At 36.7% G+C, this 15,117-nt stretch overlaps 1 protein-coding gene across 2 annotated transcripts in view; it reads right to left on the bottom strand.

Annotated features, from left to right (window-relative positions):
* The window catches only part of anos1b (anosmin 1b), a 65,962-nt gene extending 51,470 nt beyond the window's left edge, over positions 1 to 14,492 (bottom strand). For both annotated transcript variants that reach the window (XM_059569922.1, XM_059569923.1), the window contains exons 1-2: positions 14,180 to 14,492; positions 4,750 to 4,797 (exon numbers count right to left, since the gene is read on the bottom strand). In XM_059569922.1, the coding sequence (XP_059425905.1) occupies positions 4,750 to 4,797; positions 14,180 to 14,353 (222 nt within the window). In that variant the 5' untranslated portion in view covers positions 14,354 to 14,492. The remainder of the gene's footprint in view (positions 1 to 4,749; positions 4,798 to 14,179) is intronic.
* Between the last annotated feature and the right edge of the window lie 625 nt (positions 14,493 to 15,117).

Below are 15,117 nucleotides of genomic sequence, written 5' to 3'. Positions count from 1 at the left end.
CTTAATAAAAGATGATTTATGATAAACTGTTTATGATAATTACTATTCAGTGAGTTGAAATTGTGTGTAATGCATAACAGTGACTATAAAATATGTATTTTAGGTATGGGAGTGGCATAGTTTTATTTGGGTTAACATTTGTGTTATTAAATGGTAATTGGACTAGTTTTTGGGTAGATTTGAATGACAACAGGCTAGTTTTGCTACACAGATCTGGCAACCCTGACAAGAGTACTGTGGAGCCACCAGTATTTTGAGGCTTGGTTACCATGATAAGAGCACTACTAGGCTGATTTATCAGCATGAGCAACAACATACAATATTACTGCTTTCAGATACCTAATGCGACTCATTTTAAAACTCCAAAATGACCAGTTGCCAAACAAAGCTGGAATAAGCTCTCCTGTGAAACTTCCAGGAACTGTTAAATGTAATGAGCTCCCAAAATCTCAAAACAATATGCCCCTTAAAGCGGGAAGCTGCTGAGTCAACAGTGCCCTCATGGCTTCAGCATGAGCTCAGATGGCCACACACAGAGTGACCCTTGTGTGCTGCCCCTCATGACCCTCCAGGCGTTCGGCTCACCCGCTGATCTGGGTCCAAAGCTTGCGCCCCAGCCCAGACCGGGTCAACCCCAGCAGGGCATAGGCCTCCATCTGCTTCTAAGCTTTACTTAAGAGAAGAGATTGGCTTCGTTGAGGGTAATCCCTTTCCAGAGGGATAGTAAAGTGTGTGTGTTGCCACAGTGAAACATCTGACAGCTTCTCCTTCACCCAGGGTCAAGCCTGATGGATAAGACTGGACAAGTGCTGGGGTGACGCCCTGATCAAGCTCCTAACACTGGCCACTGATCATTATAGATGCTGTAGCTTGTGCATTTGGGGAAAAGTATACTTCAAGTTCTTTGTTTTAAGTAAAACTGAAATACCACAGGTGAATAATTAAAAAAGTTTTCCCACTTTTTTAGTTTATGAAAAAAAGTTGTACTTAAAGTTTAGTATATGGTAAGATATATAAAATATAAATAGTATATGTGACCCTGGACCACAAAACCAGTCTTAAGTCGCTGGGGTATATTTTAATCAATGGCCAAAAAAACTTTTTAAGGGTCAAAATTATAAATTTTTCTTTTATGGCAAAAATCATTAGGATATTAAATAAAGATCATGTTCCATGAAGATATTTTCTAAATCTCCTATCGTAAACATATCAAAACTTAATTTTTGATTAGTAATATGCATAGTTAAAAATTCTTTTGGATAAATTTAAAGGTGATTTTCTCAGTACCGGTATTTAGATTTTTTTGCCCCCTCAAATTCCCGATTTTAGTTGTATCTATAAGTCGATCCTAATAAACCATACATCAATGGAAAGCTTATTTATTCAGCTTTCAGATGATGTATAAATCTCGATTTCGGTTGAGTGTTATGACCGGTTTTATGGCCCAGGGTCACATATATAGAATACTACATTATAATTTTTCTTATGAAGTACAAGTATAGGCCAAATATTCTTAGACTGTTCTGTATACATGTCAGTGTAAAACAAGTATACTTAAGTATGATTTTGTATGAAGTTTATATACAAGTAGACAAGCACTGTTAACACATAAACAGTAGACCAAATGTAGAGTATACTCTTATTTATTTTTTTTTGTTTTGTTTAAGTATAATAAGAGCACACTCGAGTAAAAAATATTTTTTTGAAAGGGATAGGAGGGGATTTGTGATAACCATGCACTCAAAATATACAGAAAAAAACATTTAGACGTAGAAAGCCCTTCACAAGCAAACAAGAAATTACAAGAAAAAGAAAAAAACAGCGTCTTCCTGGCCTGGGCTTTAAACGAATAAACAGGAGCTAATTTCAAGTGCACTTTTAGAGACGCAGCTCAGCCCAGGAGGATGTGAACACAGCTTATTTTCATAAGAAACACAACATTTACTTTACCTGTTATTGGAAGGGCTGACGGTGGATTGCTTCCATCTGAAGGCAATTAGAATGGCTTAAATGCTTGGTGTGAGAAATACAGCTTTCACGAGGAATGTTTTTGCTCTTTTTCATTCAGCGATTTTAAAGCTCTGACCCTCAGGGTGAGTGGTGGTTGGTGATTGGCAGACGGCAGCCAGAGATGTCTGGGTTTAGGCAATTACCATTAATGAGCTACCCATGTTTACTAGCTTATCGAAGGGCAATTACGGTTGCATATCACTATACTGAAAAAAAAAACAGTCCTTGGTGTTCTTCATGGTCCACTTCAGTCTCAGTGCCTCTGATTAACACTGTGTTTGGGAGATATAGTAAACCACAGCATTTCGGCAAAATATTATATAGCTTTTTGCACATTTTGCATTTCAAGGAGAAATCTCCATTGAGAGGCACTAAAGAGTGTTTAATTTTATTCAGAATAGATTAACTTAAATCTAGTAGAGCTCTATTGCATTTGATAATAACATAGCATCTACACTAAACCCAACCTTACACTTAAAGGGTTATTCATCCAAAAATGAAAATTATGTCATTAATAACTCACCCTCATGTTGTTTCAAACCCGTAAGACCTCCATTTATCTTTGGAACACAGTTTAAGATATTTTAGATTTAGTCCGAGAGCTCTCAGTCCCTCCATTGAAGCTGTGTGTACGGTCTTCTGTCCACGTCCAGAAAGGTAAGAAAAACATCATCAAAGTAGTCCATGTGACATCAGAGGACTCAGTTAGAATTTGTTGAAGCATTGAAAATATATTTTGGTCTAACAATTACAAAAAATATGACTTTATTTAGCATTGTCTTCTCTTCCGGGTGTTTTGTGAGTGCGTTTACGGCGCTGTTGACATATGATGTGTTTTCTGGTGCGCCCAATAACAAAAATAACATGTCAGCAACGTCGTACATCAACAGTCACAGCAGTCGCGCTCACAACAGACCCGGAAGAGAAGACAATGCCGAATAAAGTCGTAGTTTTTGCTATTTTTGGACCAACATGTATTTTCAATGCTTCAACAAATTCTAACTGACCCTCTGATGTCACATGGACTACTTTGATGATGTTTTTCTTACCTTTCTGGACATGGACAGTATACCGTACACACAGCTTCAATGGAGGGACTGAGAGCTCTCGGGCTAAATCTAAAATATCTTAAACTGTGTTCCCAAGATGGGTTTGGAACAACATGAGGGTGAGTTATTAATGACATAATTTTAATTTGTGGATGAAGTCGTCACTTTTATTGTCACATGTTACACAGCACATGTGCTTTGGTGAGTGAAAGTTGTTGGGAGCTTACTCCAGAAATTGCAGATACAGTTAACATATAACAAACAGACTTCAACAGGTGAAAGTGTGCAATATGCACATACATATGGAGAGTACATACAGTGTACTATTAGACAAACTTACAGTTAAAACTACACATTATACGCAATATGTACATACATACAGTTAGCACTACAGATTAAACACTATACACTATACTATACACGGAATGTACACTATATGCTACACTGTACAATGTACTATATGTACTATACAATGTACACTATACACAGAATGTACACGTTCTGCATTCTGTAAACATATACACGCATAAAAATATACTAAGGTGCAAAACTTAGCAACACTTAGCAACAGTGTACGTGAACTGGATACAGAAATGTCATGGATGGTATCCGGTGGTTACCGTTAGGTTATTGTATTAAATGCAGTGTGTATGTATAGTCCAGTGATGAGCTGTAAACGTTAAAGTGCAGTGTGTGGCATACCATATTGCCATATTACCATATTGGATGAACTAACCCTTTAACTGATAGTGTTAAAAAAAGCAAATGTGATTGAAAAAAATCTTTTGGAGAAGCATCTGTGCTTATCGTGGCCCATGTTTAACTTGACTCATACTCAAGCAAATGCAATGCTGTACCAGGTGAGCTACTGAGCAAGTTTACTGCCAGAAAAGCCATGCATATGAAGCTGTTTAAGTGATGCAAACATAGAAATGTATTAGTTAACCAATAATGCGCTGAGGCAAAATTGTTAGGAGCTCATGGCATAGTGTTATATTATTTAGTGATAATCTGGCTCATGTAAGTATAATTTGTGTAAAAAAGTCCAGGGAGCTTTTGTGATAAATGCGTCAATGCAAATGAACTCTGAGTGAAGGAGAGGTGTGCTGTAAATGGCATTACCCCTAACCTATCCTTATTTATTTTCCATGGGGAAAACCAGTGAGGAAAAACAAACTTGGTCTAAAGTCAACATGAAACATGTTCACAACCTATTACTGCTGTAATGTGACAGTAATTTTATCCACCAGGAACTTGGATAAAATCAGTGATTGCTATATGGAATAATATGCACAGGTGACATCCATTCTGATTGTCTGTCTGGAAAAAATAAGTCTAGGGAACACCAAGATATTAAAATACTATCTCTGTTTGTATAAAGTACTCCAACCTAAAATGACCATAATCTGGTGGAAGGAAAGAGCTTTAATAAGGCAAAAGAATTGCCCTGGGTACAACAGCGGCTCTAAGTGCTGTTTATGTTGGGTTTCCAGAAGCCATTAGACATGAGTGAGGTTTAGTGTAGGTACAGGGTATGTGGTTTGTATAAAGGAATTAACCTTTGGCCATTTCCTTGTAATAAAAGGAAATTACATTTGAACAGAGTTTTATTTAGCAGTGCTGAGGCAGTGTGAAAAGCTGTGAGCTCAATGAATACCGTCAAGCTCATTAATCTGAAAACACATCTTACCTGTGAACATCTCCTGTGGTCCTCACACCAGTCCAACACACGGTCATTCTGAAAGAGACCGAGAAACACATACAAATGATTACAATGACATCACAAAGTTTCAGAGTACTGAGTATGAAATAGAGGGTTCATCTTTAAAGGTTGCTCAAACACTAGAGAAAGCTTTTACCAATGGCAATGTATAAGAAGTACTGTATTTTAAGGATTGCTTTGGAAGATTGCGGTCAGTTTGACATTGAGCAGGAATACAGCAAACAGGATTTCTGAAGGTAGAATCACGTATCATACTGCAGGCATGGATCTAATTACTGTGTAAACATTTATTCAATAAAAATAAGAAGACAATCTCAGAAGTTTTTGAAGCACTGTTCTTTGAAGCTTTGAAACCATTGCAAATCACTTTGAACCAGTTATATGGAGTGATGCGGGAGTGAAGTCACATGATTCAGTAAATAAGGCTTTGCTACATCAAAGCCATTTCAAAATGTCTACGAATCCATCAACCACTGTATACGTTTTTTTTTTTTAGTTTTAAGAAAAATAGGAAAAATAAAGACAGATACAATGGAACCAACAATGGAATCTCTTTTAAATTCTAATTGATTAACTGCATTAAGTTGCGTTAAAGTTAAAATTTTGAAACGACTGTCTGTTGAGTCATTTCTTTGCCATATTTCTACAAAAGTTTCATCTGTTTAATACAAGAGCACCAGTCTCCTGTCATGTATGTCTGTTAGATGACTATGATATATATTTGCCTTGGGTCTACAGTGGCATTTAAAGCCTGAGGTCAGAATTCCTTCCAGCGTAGGGCGACATAGGCAAGAATGAATCATGTATGAGGAAGTAAACACACCATGACCACAGCCTCAAGCATACGTCAACACCTAACCAAACCTTGTTTCGGGAAAGTGATGATGATGATTTAACCATAGCTAATGAATGACGGTCCAGAGTGTCTGTGTTTAGACTTCTATTATGTCACAGTGTCTTTGGGAACGAGGGGACAGCAGACACCACAAACACAAAGACTTCTCTGTAACCTCATTTAAAATGCCATCTGAATGCTGCTCTGAAATGATGGCAAAGGCAAACACATATACGAGTGAGCATCATGCAGGCGAACGCCACAGCAATCCTCCAGAAACTCCCTCTGGGTAACCATTATTTATCCTCAGCAAACGTGAGTCACGCCTCCTCTGAGGTCCCACAAGTCTTTTGTGAGGTTTTAATTAGGACTTTAGGGACAGAGAGAGCCCACTGTGTGTCATTGAGTCTCCAGTAGTGATCTCCAAAGGAATGCTAAAGCGTAACATCATCTCAAGAGATCACATCAAGGCTAAATCCTTCTTGATGAGCTTCCCAGACTAAAGCTCTCACTCCACACCTTCAAACTAAACCAACTAAACCCATAACACTTACAGGTCTGTTTCACAAACGTTCATGAAGAGATAAAAAAGAAATCCTCTTAAGTTTGTTTCAGATGTTTTTTTCTTTAAACACAGAAAACAAGAAGATTATATTAAAGTGAAATCCTTTTTCTTTGGGGCTGAAGACATGTTCGTCCCACTTAAGAGAGAACAGAGCCTTTTCCCTTAATGAGAGATTTAGATTAAACCATAAAACCATTTATCCAACCGATAAAAACCTTCTACCAAAATAAACCGACTGTAAGCTGCTATATATCACTGTCAAGGTATATTAAACAACCACGAGTAATCACCAATGCGGTTCATGAACTGTTATGTGTTTGCTTAGACAGATGAGGATAAATAGATGACGGAGCTAAAGCTCAGCTCAAAGGTCTGTCTGTGTCTTCTGAAGTCCAGCCAAAACTAACAGACACTTACCATCTTACTGATTTATATCTTAAGTGTTATTTCATCAGCTATCAAAAATGCATTGTTAAAGGAATAGTGTAGCAACAAATTACAAGTCATTTTCTCATCCTCATGTCGTTCCAAAGCTATATTACTGTCTTTTGACCATCAGAACACATGAGAAGTATTTTGACAAGTGTTTCGGCTGTTTTTATCCATTTTATGAAAGGCAATGGAACTCAAAACTTTCAAGCTGCAAAAAAAGACATTAAGGTATAAATCTTTCTTAATTCACTCTCAAATCAAACTTGAGTCACCCAAAGAGAACAAACCTCATTGGTTCTCACTCATGAAACAAGCATGTTCCAATATGTGCTGAACTCTATATAAGTGTTGATCAGGGTTTATTTATCTGTAAAAGCCCAAATATCTCTTATATACACTTTGAATGAAATCTGAGACAACCGAAGTTTTGACTCTTCAAAAAGACATTATAAAATTAATCCACGAGTGCTTTTATCCAAGTCTTCTGAAGAAACATTTAGGATTTTATATAAATAAAACCTATTCAAAGCACATGCACAGAGATCATCAAATTGGGCAAACATGCTTGCTTCATGAGGGTTTGTTCTTGCATATCAAGCAAGTATGGCTGATCTTCAGTGTTTTCCGTATTTAATGTATCTCAATGCAAGATTTTTGTGAATTTGATCAATTTTCATGGCTCTGTTTTGGTGTCAATTTTGAACATTCAAATACTCGCCTCCTAAAACTATATTTGCTGTTTCCAAAATGTAGGACTTGTATCAATATCCTAAAACCCTGTTCTCCCTTTTTATCAGTTCACTAGTTCACACTTACATATAATAAACAGAGTAAAGGTTATGCATATTTGGCGTGCTGTCTGAGGGGAGGGATCCGAGCTTGGAGAACCCAGAGTACCACCCTACAGGTTAGGACAGGTATAGTTATATGTGCGGAGAAGACAGAGTGAAGGGATGCTGCAAAACTGTCAAGGAACAAAGGTAAGTCTTCTGTGTGTATATACACACCTCTTATCTTGTTAATTGGATTGATTACTGATTGTGCTTCTATCTTGTTAATTAGGTTAATTATATATAAAACATATTTCCCCCCCTCACTTACCTTTGCATTGCTTCCAGGCCCTCTAGTATGAGCTACAACAGAGATGAAGACCGGTATTTCACTCAGGACCACTATTTTAATGGGTAGTGGTGTGGAAGGCTACTTTCCATATGGTATTTTAAGGTTGGATAATGTTTAGTAAACATATCTAAATTATGGGAGACCAGTTTGTGCCCTATTTGTACATGCTACCTACTTCAGAAACAAGCTATTTACAACAAAATAAAGTATTACAATCAACCACAACAATGAAATATTTAAACTTTAAAAGAATCAATCATTGGAGTTCCTCTCATTCATTCCTGTCATTTTTACAGTTTAAATGATCATTCATCTCATGTGAGTTTTGATACAGTACCTTTCTTTCACGATCCCACCATAGACCACCACCAGAGATTTATGCCACATTGCTTCTATTTCAGTTCTTTGGAAAATAACCGTTCCGTGCCATAAACCCATCTTATTTCTACACAGCTCAGTGTCCCATAATCACGTGTTGTTCTCTCGGACCTCAGTCTTCACCACATGCCCCATGGTGACAAAGGGTGCCTACCGACCTGACGGCATTTCCCTGAACCGCCTTTACAGCCTCACCAACTCTTGCCTGTTTTTCTTTAAGCTCGCCTTTCCAGTATTGTTTCAAGTAAAGAGCTAAAGAGAAACAGATTAGCACTGCTCTCTGTGGTGTGGCCTCTTCCTGTAAACAGCGTTTCAATAAAGTTTTTCTGCTGGATTTTTATAGTGTCTGTGACTAACCAGCCCTTATATTTTAACACAGATTACCAGAATCTGTTGTGGTTTTGACCGTAACACATCACCATGCACATAATAACTGAAATTAGTTATTTCAGTAAAGCCATATAACATCACAAATGAGAAACACAAATGTACAACTGCTCCTCTTCAATTAAAGAACATTTGCAGACTACCAAGTTGGAAAAATTTGTTTAGTGCAATCTCAAAATTTAGTCTAAAGCATTACCTGTCTTTGATAAATAAGAACGCACAAGGTGATAACATAGTTATGTTAGTTTTGAACTAGATCTACCAACAGTGAGTTGCAGGAGGTTATGAAACTATGGATCATCTTCAGCATCTTTAAAGTACATGAAGAGTGTAAATCAGCTATTTTACAGATGAAAAAAGGATTTAGCAAGCTGGATGATACTGACTTCAAAACACAGTGTAGGTTAAAAATAGAATTCCCAAGTTTCATAAATGGGTGCCGGCCTAACCTGCACAACATCAATGTCAATGGCAAGGTCTTGAGGGAAATATTTCAGACCAAGTAACACAATTTCAGTCAGTGTTTCATTTTAAAGAGTTTACTGCCTTCCAGATTTAAAGATGATGAAGACACACAGTAATTGATGCTTGCACTTAGAAATTACATATATTTTTGTGTCATCAGCATAACTTTGAAATCCTGTTCAGATGAGTACTTTAAAATTTGGCGCTTTAAGCAGAAATACAGCAGCTACTCTAGTTATTAAAATACATGAAGCATTGTGCGCAAATTTCTGTTTCTACTCACTTGTCACTAACTAAGTCCTTACTTCCTTGTATTAAAAGATTTTTCATACAGATTTTTGCATTCGTTGTGGTGTTTATCAAACAACATCAAATACAAGAATACAGAGAACAGATTCTAGATTCTTCCTCTGATATTCACTGTTTCTTAGCAAATAAACATCTGTTTGTGAGCACCACCAAGTCATAACTTTAAGTAACAGCTGCATTCTGAGCATGTGACAAAAAAGTGCAAATGTTATTGGTTAGCCAGTTTTCTTCTCAGTGAGATGGAAAAGAGATTAGAACACCTCTGTGTAAAAAAATCTGTCACAGTGACCGAGTGCTAATGATGGTGTTGGTCTGAATAGACACATTAACAGGCATTCATTCAGATGTACACTTAATTTTTGCACCAACCATTCAACTTGGTATGAAAGGCCTTAAAACTACTCTGGCAAAGTGGAGGCATATAAATTTGAAAAACAAGCGGTCCAAGAACTGATCCCTGTGGTACACCTTGTGAAGCAGCAACTGAGTGAGATTTGTGTTTATTCATTCTGAGAAATGACACATAGATATGCTGGCCACAGATGGCCAGTAACACTAATAGCAGACTAGCGAGTGAGTGAGGACTACAGAAGGGGGAACTAAGGTCTAAGAAGGCTACGAAAATGATGAAAGGAAGAGGTTGCTTAGCATACTTAACCCGTGTATGGTTTTCGGGTCCATGGGACATGTTTTCACTTTTTATCAAAATAAAAATATACTATTAATATTTTTTTCAAACTCAAAATCATTGGTCTTGGCTCATTTTCTGTGAAGCGCATTTATCAGAAAAAAAATTCAATGACCACTCACTGTACACACTTATATCACATGCAGAATGTTAGTTAGCCGGGGATAATAAAAGAGTGGAAATTTTAGCTCCTGTGTACCTTTAATCTGTCCTCCTATTGTCTGGGCCTTCTATTAGTATGTGTATGTGTGTGTGTGTGTGTGTGTGTGTGTGTGTGTGTGTGTGTGTGTGTGAGAGAGAGAGTCTGTTAGAGTGTGAGTGTGGGTTTTGTGTTTCTGCCCCTGCCATTCCCACACAAGATTATAGCACTTTAATTCATAAATTTGATCTAACAAAGGCAAAGGGCAAATTTATATGCATATATGCTATTTATATTGCTTGTAATTGGGATTAAGTATTTAATTGTGGTGAATTAAAAATACCAAACTGCTGTGGGTCCACCAGAAATGATTGATGAACATTGGCTGAGTAACGGCCAGGGGTTAAGAGGACATCTCTGTGTGATGTAAGGGTAGAAACCTTAATAATTTTTTTTGTCTACACATTTTTGCATTTTTTTTCTACAAAAGCAATTGAGCGGTGACCACCTTTTCCATTATCACGCTGGATAAAGCAGATTTGATATGGGCTAAAAGTTACTTAAACTGTATTTTCAAGACTTGGTTTCTTTAATATTGGAAAGATAGAAGCAATCAGAGACCTCTTAGTCACGTGGGTAACAGGAAAATTGGCAGAAGACAATGAGCTTTAAGGGGATATGCTAGTAATGGAACAAGTTGGCAGGAGGAAAGGTTTGTTTTTTTTCCAATCCATTTTGTTTATATGAAAGTTGTGTAAAGTAAGTATGGTAAATTTAAAGCTCAAGACTGAGCTGAATAATTCTTAATCATTATTTATTTTGAAACAAAGTTCGGATAAAAATTTTACGCAAATATCACTGTTTATACCCCCTGATGTGAACCTACCTTGAGAAAAAATAACCTTGTTTGTCATAAAGGTCACATCATTTTACACTTTTAAGTCATTGGTGGACATTTTTTATATTAATGTTATTAAATAAAATTATTATTATTTCTCAATTTTTCGTTTTAAAAAACTTTGAAATAATAATAATAATAGGCCAAACTACTCATTAAAAATCATTTTACCCATATAGTGATATGTTCATTAAGATCTCAGGATGGTCACCTTGACATTTATGCCCCATAAAGATTTTAAAATAAATTCTGATTGTAAGAAACTCTTTTCTTTTGTCTTTCATGTCATAAGACAGAGAGTTGAGTGTGCATGTAGTGATTTATTTTCTAATGAGAGTTACATGATGCCAGTTTTGCCCATGGCAACTCAGTTTTGAAATCTAAGCTCAATCACTTGGATATGAGGAAATTTAGTTTGGAGCCAAAGAAAACTATTTCATGACAGGAATGTGTACAGCACATGGGCTGTGACATCAAAGGAAAATATCCAAGTACATTTCATGCTTTTAATAGCCTTCTGTTTTTAAAATACTATGGAAGTCAATGCTAGTGTCAACCGTTTCATTACCATGCTTCTGTGTTCAAGAGAAGAAAGAAACTCATCTTACATTCAGGCCTAATTATTTCTGTCACCAGATTGGTGTAGCCCACAATAATCAGCCAAATCTTGACCTTATGGACTGGGAAACCTCCAGTGTCCGTGTGAACAGCACTTTACGGTCAGCAGAACAAAGAACGAGTGTAATTCTACCTAAATGAAAACTTTGCCTACATTTGTTTGATGTTCGTCACTCTACACCTGTCATGTGCGATAAGTTGCATTTTTACCACAGTATAACCATTTGCTCTGACACTGGATATGCGCGCCATTAACACAACAAACACCATTGTCTGGAGACGTCGTAAATCGTGCACCTGCAGTCAGAGCAGCTGCTGCAACAAAGGACGAGCTCGAGAGATGATGACTTATCAAACATTCCTTTTCTTGAAGTGGTTTGTGTAAGCTGGTGCATGTAAGGACACTAAACTGTCTTTGGTTTTTGACTTTTAAAAGACTGAGGAAAAATGGGAGGACACCTTCTTCAAAACCCCCAGCTACGCTTTGAGCGGTAACGTGAAACCTGCACAACGTCCCGTCTTACAAACAGAAATTATGGCTGGAATTCTGCTCAGAATAAAGAAACTCCCTGAGAAGAATTCAGTCTGCAGTGAGTCATCTCATCCTGATTTAATTACAGTGATTGTAGGAGTAATTTATGAGGCTGTTATAATATGTTTTTCAGAAGCCTTCTTACCAAAGCTCACACAAGAATGTGTTAGTGAGTCCTTTACAAGGCAGTCCCTCATGTTACTTCCCAGAGTTCCCACAATAAAAAAAGCAACAGTTATCCGACACTCAGTCATATATGAGTGTCAATGGTCTCATTCTTAAACATGTTGCTATTTAATGGGTAATAAGCAGACCTACATGGCATCTGCACCCACAGAACTTGTAAAAAGCACAGTAGAATAAAACAAATTGTCATTCACAATGTTCTACAAATCTCCCTTTTGCTCGTTAATTAAATATTTAAAGGTTTCAGGTACCAATGAGAGTCAATACTCTCTGTACTTCTTCACATACTGAAAAAATGCTAAGCTAAAAATGGTAAAATCTAAATTAACTGGTTTTATTCAAGTAAAAAAAACAACAACTGTACCTAAATACATTTATACCAACAAAATTATTTTTAATGTGTGAAATCAGATAGAAATATCTCTTTACGCCAACAATGGCAAGTTATCGCTGTTTAAATCCGCATCATATACGTGGATAAAATATTAAGCAAAATTAATATTTAAATGCAAACATGCAAATGCAAGATGCATGCTGCAAAAAGGCTTCTGGTATCCAGATTAAATTTTATGATGAAATCATAGATTTTAAAGTCAAATCAAGATTTACAGACAGGAACTGGAGGAGAAAATTAGATTAGAAGTAGATCAGAGAGAAAGTTTAATGTCTGGAACTACTAAAGTGGATAGTTTTTCATAATATGCCTCTAATTATGACTCAATTATGGCTGGGTTGAGATGCCACAAACATAAGCTCAAGAGATACACAGCAAACAGAACTGAAAGACAGATATATAGGACAGAGTCATGCTGCATGGTGGGATGTCAGACCATATGCTTTCATGATTCAAGCTCCAAATACCACACAATTAACTACAACTGCACTAAAGCTGATCTCCAGTCAGTTAGGGGATAAACCCATGAAGAAAACAGGTGAAAACAGCCATTAAACACTTCATTCACACACACACACACACACACACACAAAAAGCAACGTGTTTCCCATCCACTAAACCGACTGCACATGCTCAGAAAAGATCCCAACTCAGCATCTGAAACTAATGGGATTGGGGCTCATTGTCACATAAGGACTCAAAAGACCATAAGTGTATGGTTTCAAAGACTTTTTTTAGTTGAACTGAGCTTAGCTATGGAAATACATAATATTCACACTTATTGAACTACATTTACCTGAATAGTTACACTATTGTATTTCTAGGGTTACATTTTATTTTAAGGTGTGCTTGTTACAGTGTAATTATACATTAATCACTGAGTAATATTAATTAGCTACATATATTTACTATGGTTAGGGTTTGGTTTAGGGTCACTTGCATGTAATTATGCATAATTTATTGTTATTATAACAGTAAGAACATGTAACGTTAAGGGCACCTTAAAATAAAGTGTTACCTCTGCTTTCCAGAAATTGTATCAAAACTGAGCAACATTTATAGGCCTACCGTTGTTTTTATTTTTTGTTTTGTTTCTGAAGCTGCTTTGAAACAATCTGTATTGTTTAAATATATTATAATTTATGTAAGTGCATTATTGTAATAGCGGTTGTAACAAACAGACACAATAAAATTACACTGGCATACGAATTGTTGTTGATTAAAACAGTTAATTGATAATTTTGAATGTTAGCTTTTATGTTTTTGCACGTATTGTGTTTGTGGCTTATTGTTTCGACCTTTAATATTTTCTATATATTACCAACAGCTATTCTTCTCAACTTCTTAAACCAGAAAGTTGCCAGTGTGAAGCTCTTCTTAAAGGCTATATATCCCATACAAAATACGGACCTACCTTCTAAACTAATATTGCCTCTTGGTGGCTCTTACCTGCAGGTGTTTGAATAACGCGGTGATCTGCGTGATGTGAAGCGTCAGGCATCGCGAGACGCAGCGCGCGCTTTCAATCTTCTCCACAGTCTCCGCTTCTTCGGTCCGGCGCGCGACGCTCGCTTCAAAAACACAGAAGAGCAAAAAGCAGCAGACCTTCCCCATAAACACCATCTTCAACGAGGACGTTCACGTGAATGTGCGCTGTCGGTGGCGCGGTTGAATGCTGTGGATGCGCGTGGCGTCAGGCTCGTGTTGAATGCACTGCGCGCTGGACACTCCCTCTCGCGCAGACCTGTCATCTGAACTCGGCCTCATTCAGAGTCTGTCAGAATTCTAGAAACGAATTTAAACCATGTTTTTAGTCAGAAAACTTCCGGCGCTTTATGGCTCTTTGCTCACCACTGGACAGTTAAATAAGTATTAAAAATGGTTTCCTGTAGTGTGTTTTTAGAACATATTCTTGAATATTGAAGACTATTCCCATTATGATTTAATGGTGTTAACAAGCCATAGAAGTAGAAGGCGACCGATTACAAGTCTAAAACATTAAAGTTTCCATTGAAACCAGTTAAATTCCCATTAAAAACAGTGCCATTACAAATTCTATGATAGTTTCTATTAGTTTTTTTTTCTTCAGCTGGTTCTAAATAAATCACTTGTGACAAATTTAGTTGAGATTAATTAATCAAGATTGAATAAAAGACATTGTTTTGTTTTAATTTCTGAGGATAACATAAAGAAAGTTAATGTTATTGTAAAATATCTAGTCATTATTATAACTCTTTTGAGATTAACATCTCAGAAATAAAGCAGAAACAGTGGTGCGTAAATGAGATAATAATAATAAATAAAAAAATACCAATGTATTTGACTGTCCTGACATTTTGTCGACCACAGATAACGTTGATCACAAAACCTGTTTCCATGCTAGATTC

Source organism: Carassius carassius, chromosome 16, assembly GCF_963082965.1.
Source record: "Carassius carassius chromosome 16, fCarCar2.1, whole genome shotgun sequence".
Lineage (NCBI taxonomy): Eukaryota > Metazoa > Chordata > Actinopteri > Cypriniformes > Cyprinidae > Carassius > Carassius carassius.
This window is presented reverse-complemented; position numbering and strand designations above follow the sequence as displayed.